Source organism: Phyllosticta capitalensis, assembly GCF_038381095.1.
Source record: "Phyllosticta capitalensis strain CBS 128856 chromosome Unknown BKA78scaffold_2, whole genome shotgun sequence".
Classification (NCBI taxonomy): domain Eukaryota; kingdom Fungi; phylum Ascomycota; class Dothideomycetes; order Botryosphaeriales; family Phyllostictaceae; genus Phyllosticta; species Phyllosticta capitalensis.
The window spans coordinates 1,747,326-1,764,023 of NW_027117440.1; the positions used below are offsets into that span (position 1 = coordinate 1,747,326).

The 16,698-nt window shown below is 55.0% G+C and overlaps 7 protein-coding genes across 7 annotated transcripts; 2 read left to right on the forward strand and 5 right to left on the reverse strand.

The window, feature by feature from the left end:
* Window positions 1-676: 676 nt before the first annotated feature.
* Window positions 677-1,900, forward strand: BKA78DRAFT_232794 (uncharacterized protein; the record flags this gene model as incomplete). Its single annotated transcript, XM_066883807.1, has 2 exons — window positions 677-1,590; window positions 1,624-1,900. Coding segments are annotated over 2 exons (1,191 nt in total), but the record flags the coding sequence as incomplete, so codon positions are not given.
* A 1,308-nt stretch (window positions 1,901-3,208) lies between these two features.
* BKA78DRAFT_78275 (uncharacterized protein) lies at window positions 3,209-4,110 on the reverse strand. Its single transcript, XM_066893749.1, has one exon. It carries the CDS (start codon window positions 4,018-4,020, stop codon window positions 3,493-3,495), a length of 528 nt encoding a protein of 175 aa, XP_066747834.1. The 5' UTR covers window positions 4,021-4,110; the 3' UTR covers window positions 3,209-3,492.
* A 733-nt stretch (window positions 4,111-4,843) lies between these two features.
* BKA78DRAFT_231525 (histone-fold-containing protein) lies at window positions 4,844-5,159 on the reverse strand (the record flags this gene model as incomplete). The annotated part of the gene is made up of 2 exons (XM_066883777.1): window positions 4,844-4,974; window positions 5,024-5,159. Coding segments are annotated over 2 exons (267 nt in total), but the record flags the coding sequence as incomplete, so codon positions are not given.
* Window positions 5,160-8,025: 2,866 nt separating this feature from the next.
* BKA78DRAFT_349919 (Prefoldin beta-like protein) lies at window positions 8,026-8,691 on the reverse strand (the record flags this gene model as incomplete). The annotated part of the gene is made up of 4 exons (XM_066890887.1): window positions 8,026-8,058; window positions 8,153-8,345; window positions 8,498-8,588; window positions 8,655-8,691. 4 exons carry the CDS (start codon window positions 8,689-8,691, stop codon window positions 8,026-8,028), a joined length of 354 nt encoding a protein of 117 aa, XP_066747836.1.
* A 272-nt stretch (window positions 8,692-8,963) lies between these two features.
* Window positions 8,964-9,262, forward strand: BKA78DRAFT_349920 (cytochrome c oxidase biogenesis protein Cmc1-like protein; the record flags this gene model as incomplete). Its single annotated transcript, XM_066890888.1, has 2 exons — window positions 8,964-8,997; window positions 9,054-9,262. The coding sequence occupies 2 exons, from the start codon at window positions 8,964-8,966 to the stop codon at window positions 9,260-9,262; spliced, it is 243 nt and encodes an 80-aa protein (XP_066747837.1).
* Window positions 9,263-11,569: 2,307 nt separating this feature from the next.
* Window positions 11,570-12,619, reverse strand: BKA78DRAFT_229748 (uncharacterized protein; the record flags this gene model as incomplete). Its single annotated transcript, XM_066883752.1, has 3 exons — window positions 11,570-11,849; window positions 11,957-12,004; window positions 12,354-12,619. Coding segments are annotated over 3 exons (594 nt in total), but the record flags the coding sequence as incomplete, so codon positions are not given.
* A 2,101-nt stretch (window positions 12,620-14,720) lies between these two features.
* BKA78DRAFT_292580 (uncharacterized protein) lies at window positions 14,721-16,624 on the reverse strand (the record flags this gene model as incomplete). The annotated part of the gene is made up of 3 exons (XM_066886075.1): window positions 14,721-16,265; window positions 16,314-16,512; window positions 16,569-16,624. The coding sequence occupies 3 exons, from the start codon at window positions 16,622-16,624 to the stop codon at window positions 14,721-14,723; spliced, it is 1,800 nt and encodes a 599-aa protein (XP_066747839.1).
* Between the last annotated feature and the right edge of the window lie 74 nt (window positions 16,625-16,698).

Here is a 16,698-nt window from a genome sequence, read left to right on the forward strand (position 1 = left end):
GATTCTTGCCACTACTCCATCTTGTCCATATATGTCCTTGCTATATAACATATCCAGAAAATGCCAGAGATGATTTGTTTCTGGTGAAGCACGAGCTTGCTGGGTTTGGTCATGAATTCCACATCCTTGAAGATGACATGTCTAGTCTAGGTTGACCGAAGACGTTCAGATATTCATGAGGCACTGAAGAAATCGGAGAATCCAAGCAACAACTTACGACGCTGTGCCACTGGATTGAAGAACTGGGTTTCAGCATATTGCTGATGGATTGTTGACGGTTGACAGCTCCAATTTCCTTTTCCGTCAGCGGGCCGCGGTACATGGTCCCCCCTGCCGAGTCCCGCTGGCCCGAGGCCCCTCCACATCAACGCAACTGTAACAAGATGACTTTGCCCTTTCTCTAAATCCTAAGTCCAAGCTGTCAATTTCCAAAATGTTTCGCTCTACATTCAAGACTGGGGCAAGAGGTGCTCTTAAGCCTCTGCGTCATTCCAAGAATTCGGCATATCAAACCAACCTAGTCCAGCTACGCCGATATGCATCAGCAAACGCAGCACAAGCATCTGCAGAAAATCCGGAACCAGATACAAAGAATCCACCAGGAGGTCTTCCAGGGAATCTGCCCGAGTCCGAAGAAGCTCTCACTCGCCTGGTATGGAAATTGAATGCCAAGCAGGTCCGTGACAGCTGCACATGTCCGCAGTGCGTGGATCCATCAAGCAGTCAAAAGAGCTACCACACCACCGATATTCCGGACAACATCAAGCCAACGGCTCGACTTTCCAAGAAAGATCCCAGAGTGTTTGAGGTCGAGTGGGAGAATGACATTGCCGACTGGTCGAAAGACCATGTCACGCAATTCTACCGCAACGACCATGTCCAACCAAGAGACACACCGTATCACCCAATCGCGCCCGTGAAGAAGCGCATTTGGAATGCCAAACACGTGCGGCAAGTGTCGGAGAAGAAAGCGTTTGTCGACTTCAACGACTACGTAAACAAAGACGACGCGCTCCACGCGACACTGGAGCAAATCGGCTGCTGGGGGATCGTCTTTCTGGAGAACGTGCCCGACTCGGAAAAGGCCATTGAGGAGATCACTGGCCGGATTGGACTGCTCAAGGAGACGTTTTACGGGCGGACGTGGGACGTCAAGTCGATTCCGCAGGCAAAGAACATTGCCTACACGCACCAGTATCTCGGTCTGCACCAGGACCTCATGTACGTCAGCAACCCGCCGCACTTGCAGATACTCCATTCGCTGCGAGCGCGCGCGCCGGGCGGCGAGTCCATGTTTTCGGATGGGTTCTGGGCCGCCTTTGAACTTCTTAGACAAGACAGGAAGGCTTTTGATGTGTTGACGAAGTACCGCGTCCCGTTCCACTACCGCAACGACTCGCAGTCCTACGTCAAGTGGCGACCAACCATTGAGCTGGGTGCCATGGCGAACCCCACGACGCCAATCACCCATCCAGAGCAGCAGCTGGAAGAATTCAGCGCCGACACGGCCACAGGCTTCGGCATCCATGCCATCAACTACTCGCCTCCCTTCCAAGCACCCTGGATAGGCACGCACATGAGTAACGACATGTTCCCCTCAGCGCGGCACGAACCGCTCTCGAGATCTCAATTCGACGAGCTCTTCTCCGCGCTGGCCCACTTCCGCCGCATCCTCGAGGACCCGGCCAACATGCTCGAGTTGCGCCTCGAAGAGGGCCAGGCCGTCATCTTTGATAACCGACGTGTGTTGCATGCCCGCCGCGAGTTTGATAACATGAAGGGCGAGCGCTGGCTCAAGGGTGCCTATGTTGATGACGATGTCTTTTACAGTCGTTGGCGTGTTTTGGCTGCCAAGTTTTCCGGCTTGGAACGTGAAGAGGGCGTTATGAAGGAGGTGCTGTATGGCGCACAGCAGAAGTAGAACAGAAGCGCATGGTGATGGTGGGTTGTGCTGCGTGAAACCAGTCCTTCTACTGCATCTTTTGTATATACATACGTCTGCCATTTTCACCAATTTTCGAAGCGTCTCGGAGACCATTTTCTGTTTCTCCTATCTCTAGGACCATGAACTCGTAATCACTCCATGGCCATCAACAATTGCATACAAGCTTGCCGACAGGGACAACAACACCTGGCCACACCTTTCCATTCCCCTCGATGACCCGCACAACGCCAAGCAGAAGCAAGCTACAACCCAAAAGTGCATCCTCCCCAGCTTGGTCCATTCCAGTCCAGTCGCATCCGGACCGACCTCTCGACGTTCAATCTTGAGGCGTCGTCCAATCCATACTTTCCCCCGCCACTCGACATGTGACTGTCCGTCCATGCATTTGCCACAAGCAGACAAGCAGGCAGGCGCCAGCCACTGGGCGTCTAGACTAGACGTCAGGCAGTGCAAGACGGGGCGGCCAGTCGGCAGATCCCGTCGGTGGCGAGTCTGTCTGTGATCAGTGTGGGATGGAGGCGGGTCCATCCGGTCGAGGCAGGAAGTACAGATGGCTGGGTGAAGGAAGCGAGCAGCGGTGAGCGATATGGGTAAGTATGCAAGTGAGGGAGGATGGGAAAGGATGGAAGATGGTCGTGTGAGCGGCATCAGCGGCGTCAGCGGGAGAAAGAATGGATGGGAATCCCATCGTGGAAATGATGTCTGCGTCTGAAATCAGATGCTTTCAGATGCTTGTGGCGCCAAAAAGGAAGGAAGCAGTGGGGGCAAGACATGACGAGGCTGAGCGTGAAGGAGAGTGGCGTCGTTTGTTTGGGGGGTTGGTGGGGAGATGCAGTCTCTGATGGATCAGGGGTACGGTGGGATGGTTAAACCGGGTAAGTGAAGAGCAGTGTCCTGGACTTTGGGAGAATTGCGGTGGCACGAGATGCTCGCCATTGTACGTTCTTGGTGTTGGAGTGTGGGACCTTTCTCCTTCCTCTCGAAACCAGAATAGAGCACTGGAGGGCAGGTTAACGTGAATACGCCCTGGACAATAACGAAAGATGTCCATAACGGAGCCTGATGTCGAGATTTCTTTGGGCTAGGCCAGGCCCATCAGGATTACGCAATCTGTAAACAACGGAGGGCCGCACAAGTGCGGAGTGCCGCGGCGGTGCACCCAAACCAGGCAGAAGACGAGAGACAGATTGGAGTGTCGCAGTCAATCAATCGCAGCAAGTAACCATAGCTGGGCGTTTCCCCGCGCACTCTGAATGGCGCTGAGTGAGCCAGCTGCCTGTCCGTTGCGTCTGATGTGGCCGGCCAGATAGTCTGATTGGTTGTGAAGCGTCGTCGGACCTGCCAGCAAAAGTCCGTGCGTGTCCGGCGCTGCGCGACGATGCGAAGCGGGCTGGAGCGTCTCGTACAGTGTCTTCGTGAAAGGAGACACGGACGTTGTTGCCTGCCTCCATGCAGTGTGTATGTGTGCGGTCTGTGTCGGTAGAAGTGGAAGGGGTTGATAGAAGAGAGACCTTGGTCACTTGGTCGGATTGGGTGACACGACAGGTCTAGTTGTGTCGCATGATTGGTCCAATGTAGCGAGGACATGGATATTGATGACTGAAACGGGCGACAACATGCCTCGTCGGGTGAGATGTCGTTGGGACAGGGGAAGCGGTAAGATGAAGTCCGGACATCTTCATTTCTGTCCAGGTGTCACTTTGTGCTGGCGCTGCCTTGAAAATTGATACATAGCTCCGCGTGCGAAACACGGTTCCGTCTGTTGTGCGGTTAGCTTTGACCAATATTGATGGTTGGGAGTACCAATGGGAACACAAGACTGGCTGGGCTGCCACGCGCTTGGCTGCGCCTCTTGCTCGACTTTTTGGATCGACAGATTCAACGCTGCGCTCGCAGCTGAGACATGCGGTAAGGCAGGCAAAAAGCAAGGATGCGTACAACTTTGACGAGCGTCGATCTGTGCAACCATCACATGCGGGTAATTTTGCAAGAAGGCGGAGGCAAAAATGGCCTGTGACACTCGAGAGAAAGTTTGACAGCAGACGAAAAGACCCGGGACTATCTCTTTTGAACATGTCTTGAAAATTGCCCGTCTGGCATGTCCAATGTCGCTGTAAACGGATGACTGGAACGCAGGTGCAATTTGAAGCAGCCGAAAGCAATGAAAATCATGGGGAGCATCATCTGATGCCGATATTGCGCGAGCATTCTCATTCTAGTACCTTACACTCCTGGTCAGCCGGAAATGCCCGAGGATGTGTCGTGCTTCTCCAGTCGAGAAACCGCTCGTCGCAGTGAAATTTTGCAAGCCCAACTTCTGGCTTTGGGCAATCTCATTGGTGAGACGGCTCCTATCGAGCCGGATTTCGAAGACTTGGACACGCCTGAGAAGGAAATTCCCTCTCTTTCCAAAAAATCCCTTGGTATCCTACAATTTGGTAAAGATAGACGGAAATGAAATTTGCCCATTGGCAGTCGTAAGCGTCTCCTCTTGCGGTGGCTCGTATGCCGGAGAAGTCGTGCAGTCCCTGGAAGATGCAGTCGAAATTGGGGCGGATTCTCGTGGCGCCGCAGCGCAGCGATGTGGTTTAGAAGTCGGCTCCGCCATTGCCATTGTGATGGCCGACAGTGTAGCCAAAGGCGGTGTTGTCGTTCTCGGAGCCGTCGCCGCTCAATAAGTTGTTGTCGTTGGAACCCTCGGCATACGCGGCGGAGGCATTTGCACCACCTGACGCGCTGCCACTGCTGCCGGCAGCGGCATTGCCCTGTTGATTGAAGCCAACGGCGGGCTTGTTCTGATTTTGGAGGAGGGTCTCGAGGCACCAATCAATACCAATAGTTCAGATCATTCGTCTTCTGCCAGGTTTTCGGCAACAAACGAAAAGGGGAGGGGCAGCTTACTTCGCGGTAGCGCGATAGGTAGATTTTGAGCGCTTCGGCATAGTTCTCGAAGCCAAGTGAAGTCATGGCGAACAGAATGTCCTCCCCGTTGACCGTTTTGCGCTTTTCCTGCTGGCATTTCTCGGATGCTGTTCATTCGTGAGCTTCTGAAGCTGGACCAGGCGCATTGGCGCGTACCTTCGCTGGTTATGAACGAGATGAACTCGCTCACGCACTCTTGCATGCACTCCTTTGCTTCCTTTGCTATTTTTGCATTTTCGGGGAGGGCCGTCTTCATGATGCGAGCGACTGGAGCAAAGTTGCGAATGTTAGCATCTGAAGCAAAACCATCGGACTTGCTTTTGGACGAATTGAGAGGCGGCGACGAGGATGACGGAGGAGATGCAGACGACATGATTCAGGCCGCCTGCCGACCGGCTTGCGGACGAGGCTCGCTGGAAGAACGCTGATTCGGTGGCAGAGCGGTCGAAACGCGCGACTATGTGTGGAGGTGTGCTTGTCGCGACGCCAGGCGTAGCATTTGTCGACTTGCAGCATGTGGTTGAGGGAGCACGCAAATCAGACGAGGGAGAGGTGCATGCTGGGGGACGTACCGTTGGCAATGGGCAGCCATCGATCTTGCTCCTTGACCTCGAACTCGTAGCCGAGTCCTTGCGCTTGTGTATCCTGAGCTTCTCTGTCCATAAGCGGCTCCGAACTTTCGTCAGGCGACTGCGCTCCAGGTTCCACGTCCGTCTTCTTCGGGGGGGTGGCCGACATGTTTATTCGGCCAGCTGCAGGCCCTTTCGGGACTGCAGAAGGAGTCTGTGACGTGGACTGCCAGCGAATAGGTCTGCGAACAGCCAGCGCAGAGGCACGACGAGCCGGCCGGATATGCGACCTTGGTGATGTGCGTCAAGGGCAGCCGGGGCTTGTGCGACTGCGGCCTGGGCAGGCAGACAGGGCAGGCGGCACCGCAGATGCCAGGAAAGCTTCCGGGTCGAGCGCTAAGGTACAATTGTATCGACTTGCAGCAGAAGACGACTGGGATGCTGGAGGGGGAGGGGGGCCGGTTGTTGTGGCGCGTCAGAGAAGAGGGCGATTGGGGAGAGGTGGTGCCGTCGAGAGTGCGACGCGGCTCCGTCTGCGTCTGGCTGCAGGCGCGCGATCTGCGATTTGTGTGTTACTGGCCAGTTGCTGCGCGCTCTCGAGCGAGGCTTTAAGGTCTGAACGGCTGCTCTGCTTTTGAGCTCTGCCAGGCGCGACTTACCTCCGTACACGTTAACCGGGCAGCAGAGGTCGCGTGGTATGTACAGTGACGGATGTGTCCAGCGAGACAAGGCGTGTCTGGGAGCGGGGACGCGATGGTTGGTCGAGAGGGTGAGGTGCTGAGGAATGGCGGGTGTTCTCACAGCGATGGAGACTGGAAAGAGGTACTGACTGAGGTTGGACCTCTTCCGCTTCTCAAAGCTTCGACTTCGGCGCCGCCGCGACGAGACAACAACACCACACACCACAACCTCAACTTCTTCCTATCCACACCAACACACCAACGCCAATGCGGCGCAGCCAATGCGCCGCCGGTCAGCCGCCAATTGCGAAACGCTGTTGCCGCTGCGCTGCACCGCGCAATGTTGCTGCTGCTGAGCTGCGTGGGCTGCCCTGCGCTGCGCTGCTGCTGCTGAGTCGGCGGCGGGCGACGACCTGACAAGCGCTGGCTGCAGTGACGACAGCGGGCAGTTGCGGGCTGAGAGCTCGAGGCTGGGCTGACAGAGGGGACGTGGTGACCAGCAGTGGAGCAGCGAACGGGAATGCAGCAAACAAGACGGCTTTGAGACAAGCACGATCCAATGAAGAGGAGGAGGAGGGGAAGAAGTGCGACCTACTCGTCCTGACCTGACCTTTCATCTGCTGCCCCCAGCCCGGGTTTAGGCGACGGCTAAAGACTGCCTCCGCCTGCGCGTCCGCATCCACCAAGAGGTATCCATGACCTACCAACCTGGTTGTCCCGGTCCAGGTCGAGCTCCCCCACCCCCCGGCGTCTATCAGAAAACGGCCTGAGCTTGTCTTTGCCCGTGGGGTCCGCCTCCTTATTGGTCACCACCTGCGAATGCTTCCACTATCCCTCTTCACCCCCAGGACCCTCTGGACCAGCCAACCTAATCTCGCGTGGACACACTTGCGGGACGAGGCAACGGCCCATTCCGTGATACATGCGCGGCATCAGGCATGCACACCGGAATGTCACTCGACTCGCCCTCTGCTTCCAGCCAATGGCATACCGCAGCCGCGCTTTCATAGCACACCATCGGCAGGATGATGTGCTGTCCACGCCCTGCTGTAAGATTTATGATCCCACCTTGTGCTTATACTCTACGTGTATGGGTAGCAGCGCATGCCCCATCATGGCCCACGAGGTGGCTGAGACAACAGCCTTGTCCTGCTTCACCACTCGTGTCCGGCTCCATGTTGGTCCCTACTCTTTGCGAGCATCGCTATTGGGGTACCTGATTGCCGCTGCGATCTCTGGGTATCCTATTGTCTAGACGCCCATGCTCGCGGGACTGCTTCTCCATGTCAGGCGTCGATCCAGCTTTGGACCCAGCTCCGCGCCAACACATCCTGCAGAAAGCAACCCACGGCGTCAAGCCACCAAGGCTCAGCCTCGTTACGAAGGATGCAGTTGAGAGCCTAGCACCGCGCCGACCCATGACGTTGTTCCAACGCTTCCTCCGGGCCTTGGCTGTCGTGGACATTTCATCGTCCTCGGACAATCTCATGTTGCAAATGTGATGGATTCTATAACTAAACGTAAGTTTGAACGCCTGCCTTGGATGCACATGACCTGAGCGTATTCTTCCTATCCCGAACCATGCATCATGTACAGCTCATCCTCTGCGAGCTCTCATCTGGGGCCTCACATCACCCGTTGCTCAAAATAGCCAATAAAGCGCCCCATCTTCAAGTTGCATGGCCCACTCTGCTCGGGGATCAGTTTTGACACGAGGTCGGGGAATCTTCAGACGTCCGTTTTTCATAACTCTTTGAAATGTGGATTGGAAAGTGGATTGCTTTGGTGAGCACTTCCGCGCAGCGGCCAGGGAAGCAATGCGTGTCCCAGGAATTGCGTAATGGTCGGCCGTCTTTCATCGGCATCGCGTGGGGTGGCCCGGTGCTACAATCTTGATTGTTGAACCATTCTATTGCTGCACGACCTGGATGTTGTTCTTTTTCTGCAGTGACATGACGCATTAGCAACCTAGCCAGACCTTGGTCAAAGCAACATGTGGTATGCGCCTGGACCAATTTCCCCGTCTCAAGACACACCTTCCACTTGTCCATTTCATCCTGCTTCGACTTGTACTGCTTCAGCAAGTCGTCCAAGACCTTCTTCAAGCCTTCCGAATTCGTCTTGAGCGCCGGCACAACCTCCTGGACTGTCCGCTCCACCAAAACGCCATTGATCATGCGGAAGCACTTCCGCTCGCCGGAGAGGGGCTCCAAAGTCTCAAGCACGAGCCTGTGGTTCAAAATGAGCGGGCGGCCGAGGCAGACGGGGGCGAGAGGCGGTGAGGAGAAAAGTAAAGAGACAGGAGGGGGTTTCTCTCGAGCGGAACGTTTAGGTGTGTGGGGGTTTGGGTAAGGTTGCGCGTCGAGGTCGTAATATCGTACTTGTGCTCTTCAGCTTCCTGCTCGACATCGCCGATCTTTTGCGCAAGCTGTTGGAGAATGTTCTTGTAGTTGGAATATTGGATTTGCAGCTCTGGCGGACATTGGTTAGCTTGCTGCTAGCTGCCACTTGGGCCGGATCGCGTTGATGTCGACGCACCTTGCTGCTTCTTGGAGTTGACAGCTTGCTGCGACATGGTGTCGAATGTTGCGCGTCGACCAGGCCGTGGAGTGGTTCAACTGAGAAGAAACGCGAGCGATGATGCAGTGGGTGTTGGCGGGGACCTAAACCACCGCTAGGGACCGCCAGCGCGGATCCAAGAGCACAGACTCCCTCTCCCGGCCCGCCACTGGAAGGCCGCTCTCACGACTTCTACTACAACTTTATTCACACCACCTCGACTCAAGTCTTCCTCTCAGACGCTCACTACCAACTACCACTCCCAGCTCGTGGGTTCAGACCATCACCATGCATCCTCACCTGCACACCAAGGACAGCGCACGTAAGTCGCCAGACTCCCCGGCGCATACCCGCGGCCGCCGCTAACTTGACCACCAGCCTGCGAAGAACTCGCAAACGCCCTCGAAGAATGCAGCGCCAGGGGCTTCCTCTGGCGCTGTGCCGGCATGTGTACCAAGCCCAAGCACGCTCTCAACATGTGCCTGCGCGCCACGCGCCTCGAGCGCACCGCAAAGAATCGCGACGAGGCCAAGCTGAAGCGCGAGGAGATTAAGAAGACGTGGGCAGACATCGACGCCAATTCGTAGGAGTCGATCTACCGCGTACTATTCTGGCCGAATTCTCTCACGAGATGACGACTCTACTCCTCGTTGTACGTCAGTCACTACACCGTGGCGGAAAAGAAATCGGGAATATTATGGCGTTTGGATTTATTGGGCTGCTTGATTTTTGTGGGAAGCGAAAACTCGATGTTGCATTTGCGGAGTTCGAAGAGCGTCAACTTCACCGTTGTATACTATTATCGAGGGAGTAAGCGTCCAAGAATCATGGGTTGAAGAGCAGAGCAAGCCAGCCCTCCGCCCTGCGTCTAATCACGCGTGGTGCATCCGCTCTTCCTCTCTGCATTCCCGCGACTCCTCCTGGCACAGCCTGCCTATCCCGTCGGGCTTTGGCGAGGCACATTTGGAAATGGGAAATATCAGAAGAAAGACCTGCCTTTCCCGCAAAGGCTATGGACGTCAATCAAACCATCTTCACTCTTCAAATTCCAGATTCTTCGAACATCTTCCATGACTCTGAGCACTCCATTACCAGTCTCGGCGAACACACATCTCAGCAATGGTCCGGAGATCAGACCTGTCGCCGTGAGAAAATCCACCAACTCGCCATCTGTCCAGCCGTCTACAATACCTCGCCCGAAGTTTCTAATAAGCTACCGTGAGTGATGAATAGCACGGTTTGAGTCTTCCATGACAAAGCACTCGCTTGCTCCCCAAAACTAGCATCCAAGATACTCTCCATATTCAAGCGATCAGGAGTCTGAGGTCTTCCCGACGGCCTGCGACCTTCCTCATCACCGGGGGCCCTCGGAGTAGCCCATCAATGTTCACATCATGATACAAGGCTCCCTAGATTTGAGGCAAAGCAGCAGCTTTCCTCAAATATACGGAACTCAACAAAGCTGCTCCGTGCTTTGATGATTTTGCCAACACAGATCAAAACTGCCGCTCTTGCCGCTTCCTTCGGCATTGCCCTCCAACTTGACGGCGGCTTGAGCAGCACTCAGAAAGGAGCTTTGCCCTTGAAATCAGAACAGAATACCCTCTCTCAAGGCCCGAATGCCCGTTTCTTGTAATTTAAAACAGCGTCGGACTAGGGGATGAGGAGCCTTTTGGAGGAGGAGTATACAAACGCAGTTCTGATAGCCTCCTCCTTTCTGCCCAATGCATCCGACAACTGAGTTGCTCCATCCGTGTGCTTCTTTTGGCATCTCTTGCCTCTCTGGCTTCTGAAAATAAAGACATGAACACCGAAATTGGTTGACATTTGCCCTTTCACTTTTGTCTAGATACCACGCCCGCTAGTTGGCGGTCAGTCACTCTCTCCGCATGAGTAGCCAAATACTTAGGAATGTCTTGAAACAGATCTGATCAGGAGCGGGAAAGGCAATAGGAGAACTGAGCGCATGCGTTGGAAAAGTCGATGTCACTTTCCTCGACTACTTGCTCACGCAGCAGCCAAGTGGAAATGAAACGGTTCCCAGTGCATTCCGAAGAGAGACTAATCTTTCTCCGCCAGACCGGCGACTAGGCACGTGTCGCATAGCGTAGTCTCAATGTCATGCAAGAGCGCCAAAGCGGTTGGTTTCAAGGATGCTGATTAGATCTGTGGTAGGCAGTAGCAAAGGAAGAAGAGTGTCTAGGGATCTGGCCAACGACCACACCACGCGGTCCCCTTCACCGGGTAGGCCATCCCGGGGCGCATTCACTCTTGATTTCACTGGGACGCCCGCAACCATTCACTAATGCTCGGCTTGCACGACCAGATGAAATCGTTAGGGTGGTGATAATGCAGCTGCGAATACGTACAGCCACCACCATTAGAAGCTCGAGAGCAGTCATTCCAATTCAACCCCGAGACCTCTACCATCTTCTCCATTCGCCTCGTCATGATCTCTCCTCCAATTGCAATCAAGTTTCGCCGAGAAAGATGGCGCGGTTCAGCCTCCGTGTGTGCTGCTTTGCACCGCGGGTCCAGTGGTCCGGCTAAGGGGCAGTCATCAAGTGGGAAATGGGCCAAAGGTGAGCTGGATCGGGAGTAGGTGTAGCGCACTGATTTACGCTTGGCGGACGATTTCTTTTGGCGATCAATACAACCCCGTGTCAGTGTTGGCTGAAATGGAGTTGAACAGGAAGAGGGACTGGGCACCTGTGAGGAACTCTTCGCTGTTTCCGGGAGCGAGTTGGCGCAATGATTAGCCTGTGTGTAACTCATAGTCGAGGGAAGAACAAAGGATAAAGGAGAGAGCTTCTGGGAGGATCCAAGTCATGGGAACCTTCCACCCATCCCTGGCAAGGAAGTGAGACGGAGGGTCAAGTGGACACAACTTACAAGCTCATCGTGATGTAACCGTCGCGGTCCTCGTCGTACTTCTTGAATACATCCGTCATGCGCTTGAGACTGATGCACGCCTGTACGAACAAGTCGAAGGAGATCTCGTTCTCGTTGCGCCGGTCATAAGTGCGGAACAGCAATGACACAAACTGCGGGCTCAGGCGGTATCCAAACGCCGTCAACGCATCCGAGAACTCGTTGTAAGAAATCTTGCCGCTGCGATCTGTGTCGAAGCGGTCGAAGAGCGTGCGCCACGCCGCGAGGAAGGCCCAAAGACCGCTGCAGCGCGTAAGCACGTGTTCTTAGCCAGCCTTCCTTCCGTTCTAGCGCAGCCAAATGTCGCCGCAACAGCCTAGGGAGTGTATGAAGGATGGAGTGGCACGTACCAGAATTCCTCAAAGTTGATGGTCCCGGAACGATCCGTGTCAAACATTCTGCGCAGTCCATGTCAGCTCCACATTCGACGAATCAACCACAGCCACAGCCACGTCAAACGACGATCTACCCGTAGTTTCCGCCCATTTTCTTTTTGCGACATCCAACCACGGAGCCGCAAAAGAACGTCAACTTCAAAGCAGAGCAGGGTTGCTCGAATGCTGCCCGTAGATTTCCTGCCACGAGCTCAAATGCCCAAGTCTTTTGGCCAAGGCACTTGAACGCGCCCCGTGTGCCGCGCGAGGTTTTGGCACCAGGCGTTGAAGTTGACCTTTCTTTTGCGGCCCGTAGGGCGACAGCTCTTTTGCTCATCTTTTTCGTGATCTGCAAGCCGAGAGACGTCCTCACCTGATCATCATGCGCACAGTATGCGAATCGAAAGCCGACCAGTCTCCATTCACGAGCGCACTGCCCAGCTCCCTCTCGCTCAGCTGTCCACTACGGTTCTTGTCCACGGCTCCGAACAACCGCCACAGCGCATCGCGGTCATTGGCATCGCGCGGCGGGGCCGGCGTCGGCGGAGGTCGGGCATGCTGACCCAAGGGTTGACGTCCATGTTGAAAGTTCGAGGGTGCGGGCGCTGCTCCATAATTCTGGGGCGGGGGTGATGCGTATCCGTGGGAGGGTGTTGGAGCAGCGCCTCCGTATCGCGGAGAGTGTCGGCCGTCGTAGCTGCTTGCGCCGCCGTGGTATGCACCTGGGGGCGGGGGCCGACCAGCGTAGGGGTCGCGATAGCGATCGTCGCGCGGCGTGGGTGGGACTGGTTTGGTAGCGTACGCATCCGGGCGAGCAGAAGAGTATGCTGGACGCGGCGACACGCGCGATTGCTGCTGCGAGAGAGCAGCAGCGGCCTGTGAAGTACCAGTCAGCCGCATGTTCAAAACAAACGTTGGAAGACGCGGAAGCAGACCTGGTCCGGCTCAGCGTGCGCGGGCAAGGCGTCAGGATTGTATCCCTTGTTGTAGGCCATGATTGTGATATCCAAAGGCGGAGAAAGAAGTTGACTGGACCGGCAGGCAGCAGGCAGCTTTTGTATCACTGTGAGAAAGCAGCGGACGAGTCGCTTGTTCACAGCCCCCGTGAGGCTGAAGGTCGAGGTTTGCGGCGTTCTGAGGAGGAACTAGTCACACAGTCGAGGCTGGATGTGTTGGTTGCTTGGACGCGACAGTGACAACGAGCGAAGACAAACGGCGTCAGGCGATCCTTTTGAGAGTTGACAGGTGGATGATCAGGGATAGGTCGTCGTGGCGGCGGCGGCAGCTGTTGAGGTATGGTGGGGTCGGGCAAGGGTTGGGCACGTTTTTGCCTTGGCCAGTCTTCGCCGTTCAGAATGTTGTCGACTTCTTGGCCTTTTCTCTTCGTCCTGTTCATCCAAGATCCGCAAACCGAGTACGATATTCCCATAGATGCGCACGGGGTTTATAGATATATCGAAAGCACAGCCCCTCGCGTACAAGGCCGGTACCAACCTGACTGTGGTGGATACTTGACTCGGAATGATGTCACGCCCGCCGACTCCATAGAGCCGACTTGAACAACATCAATCCTCTCCAAACTGCCGTGCCTAGGTAGGCTCTTCTTGTCCATGTGAACACTTTTAAACCTCAACTCTTGACTAAGCATTGGCACCAAGGAAGGGATTCCTTGGGAAACACGCACCCCTGCAGTAGACCCCGCCGCGCCGAGCAAAAAGGAAGCACCGAGATTTTGAGAAGCAGCTGTGTGGGTACGGTCCGAACGAAAAATGCCTGTTGCTTAATGATTTGTTGGTATCACAATGGGTGATGAAAGAAATTGCCAATCCCAAGACCTCCTCTAGTGCTAAGTAAGAACACATAGAGACAGGGAGTCCTCAAGCTCCTGGTGCCTTGGAGATAGAGAGTATCTTCTCTCTCAATGGATGGCCACAAGGAGCATTCAAGCGTTTGGGTCTGAGAGTGCGACGGCTTGAGACAATACACAGGTTGAATTTTTTTCGTCACTTGCTGTGGTATCGCCTACGTCGTTCGCAAGACAGACGAGGAGTTATCAGTCTATGCCAGTTCATCATCACCAATTCGGTCTTGTAGATATTATGTACAACTCATTTTCAAACTGCGTCGACGCATGCAATCAACTTCAGCCTCCAAAATATACTCGAATCGAAGGTCGAGAAAAGCAAAGTCTCGACGACCACCAACTCCACACCTTGCCTACCAACACCCATCCAGCAACAAAGACCGGTTTTGTCTCGCCATGAATGAACGACCTGTCGCTAAGAACCAGAAAGGGATGCGCTGCAACAGCCGTGTAGGATTTGAAATGAGCGGAGCGGTGCTGAAACCCCTGGGTATCCTCTGAGACTAGACCACACCGATGTATCCGCAAAGATGACCGAACATACGAAAAGATCCAAGTAAGGAGAGAGCTAAAATGACTAAGAGCAAGAGGGTATGTGGAGAAGGGGCTTCAGCAAGGAAATGAGACCGCATAGAAACAAACCAGCTCCCCCCATAACTTCCAGTCTATGACTCAACACCAAACAAGCACCTATCACCGATTTCCGTTATAGAGCGTCAATACAAAGAAAAAACTGCTGGCAGAGGAACAACCCTGCTCCGACATGCGGTTGACATTGTGGCCCTGTGCTGACAAAATGTAGTCGCGTGTCCTTGCATCCGGCTTCGAAGATGACAGCATCCTGCATCTTGCACTTATTGGAAGAATGGCAACTCATCATGTTTTGACCTTTTTGCTCTGGCCTCCATCTGAGCCTTCCTCTGATGTTTTCCGCTTTCTGCTCTCATCGGGGTCATCTCGGAAACTTGGCCCGTTTTGCACAACGGGCGTTTGAAAGGTCAAAGGGCTTGGCAGCATATTTGAATTGCTGTTGTAGTCCCATGCAGGGTAGAAACTGGAGGGCGAAGGGAGCAAGTCTCCTAGATACCGGCTTGGAAGTGCTGAGATGGGCGTCTCCGTTTTCTCGCCCGAGTGGTTGGTACTGCTGTGATTCATGGGCGGAGCCGGGCGAGCAAAAGGATTCGGTGGACCAGTCGCGCCGGCGCTGAGCAATGCACTTGCACTCGGAGAAGGCGGTGGAAGTACAACACCTGACGAGTGAGATGCTTCTGTACTCGTCCTAGCCGGAGTAGCGCCAGTAGTGCTTGCGTCCTTGGGTGATCCGGAGGCCTGGGTATTTTCGGCTTCGGAATGTTCATCAGGGATCTGTACTTTGAGACGAGGCCTCTTTGCCTCGGAATTGACACTGCCAACGCGTGCGGGCGGCGGAATCGTTGGCAAAGACGAGGTAGACACAGTTCGATGAGGATGATGGGGAGCGTTCCGGGGCGGTTGAAGAGGAGCCGTTCCATTGTGCTGCTGTTTGGTGACCTGTGCCACATCGATAGACTGGGGCCTAGGAGGCTCAAAAGTGGGCGGGTGCTCTACTTTGATCTCTGTCTGGGTAGTGCTTGGTCCCCAGTGTTGAGCAAGCACAGACCTGCTGTCATCGATGGGCGTAAAAATGCTCGAATTCTTCGCCGCCGCTGGCAGTGGTTTGGGCTGCTGTGGAAGCGGCGGGCTCGTGAAGTTGTGCTGCTCGGGTCTCGGTGATGGCACGACAGACTGCTGACGCTGCAAATGCTCCGGTTGCGAAAGTGGTTGCGAGAGCGGCTGCGGTTGCGGTTGTGTCATGGGTGGCGGATGGGACTGTGGATGAGGCAACGGTTGCGGTGGAGCTTGCTGAGCAAACTGGGGCGGCATAGATTGTCTTCGTGGTTCCTGCATGTAAACTTGCTGACCTTGAGGATGGGCAGGAAGCGCCGGGTGCGGGTAAGCCTGTGGTGGCTGCGGAGGCGGTCCTGGAGGTGCTTGCTGGGGCATGGGCTGCGGAGGATAAAACGGTGGATTGGGTCTGTAATTGTACGTGGGCGCGGGAGGTTGCGGCGGCGGATACTGCTGGGGAGGTGCGAGGTTCGAGCTTGGTCTGCGGACGTGGGTTCGAGAGCTGGGACGAGAGAGATTCTGAGGGGGCTGCGGGGACACATGTCGCTGGTGGAACTGCACGCCATTCGGCACAGGAGGTGACCCAGAAGGCGTGGTATGTCTGATGTGTTGAAACTGCTGGCCTTGTAGATGGGGAGGCATCAGCATATGGGGTTCCGGTGGTGAGTGAGAGCCTGGCGGCGGCTGTCCCGCATCATCGGCATCCTCATCTTCCTCATCCCCCTCTTGCTTGCCCATAAAGTCTTCTGGACCCTTGTGTTCGTGCGCAGCGCCATACTATGATGCTATTAGCTCATAGCTTAAAGTCTGATAAAGGGACCATACCTGGCGAACGTATTGATACCGGCCGATGGTCTCGGTGATGTCTCCCGACGAGAATTCATACAGCTTCTTGTTGTGGCCAAATATGATAACGGCGACGTCGACGGAGCAGAGGACGGATAGTTCGTGTGCCTTTTTGAAAAGACCACCTTTGCGCTTCAAAAAAGTGCTGAGCGAGGCGAACAACTGGTCAGCTTTGGTTCTTTGAAACATGTGTCGCACGACGAGCCCCTCGGCACAACGACATTATCGACTCACACTGATCTGTTGCGGTCGTCTTTGATCGCCTTGATTTCGATCTTTCTTCTGCCCATGATGATGCGACTAGGCTCGGAGCGGGAGCATCGAATGCAGGGCAGCGCGTGGTGGTGGAATGCTTCTGAGAAAT

Bases quoted from the DNA above. Each gene is read 5' to 3' on its own strand.
- BKA78DRAFT_78275 (XM_066893749.1), bottom strand. From the start codon at position 4,020: ATGTTCAAAAGAGATAGTCCCGGGTCTTTTCGTCTGCTGTCAAACTTT.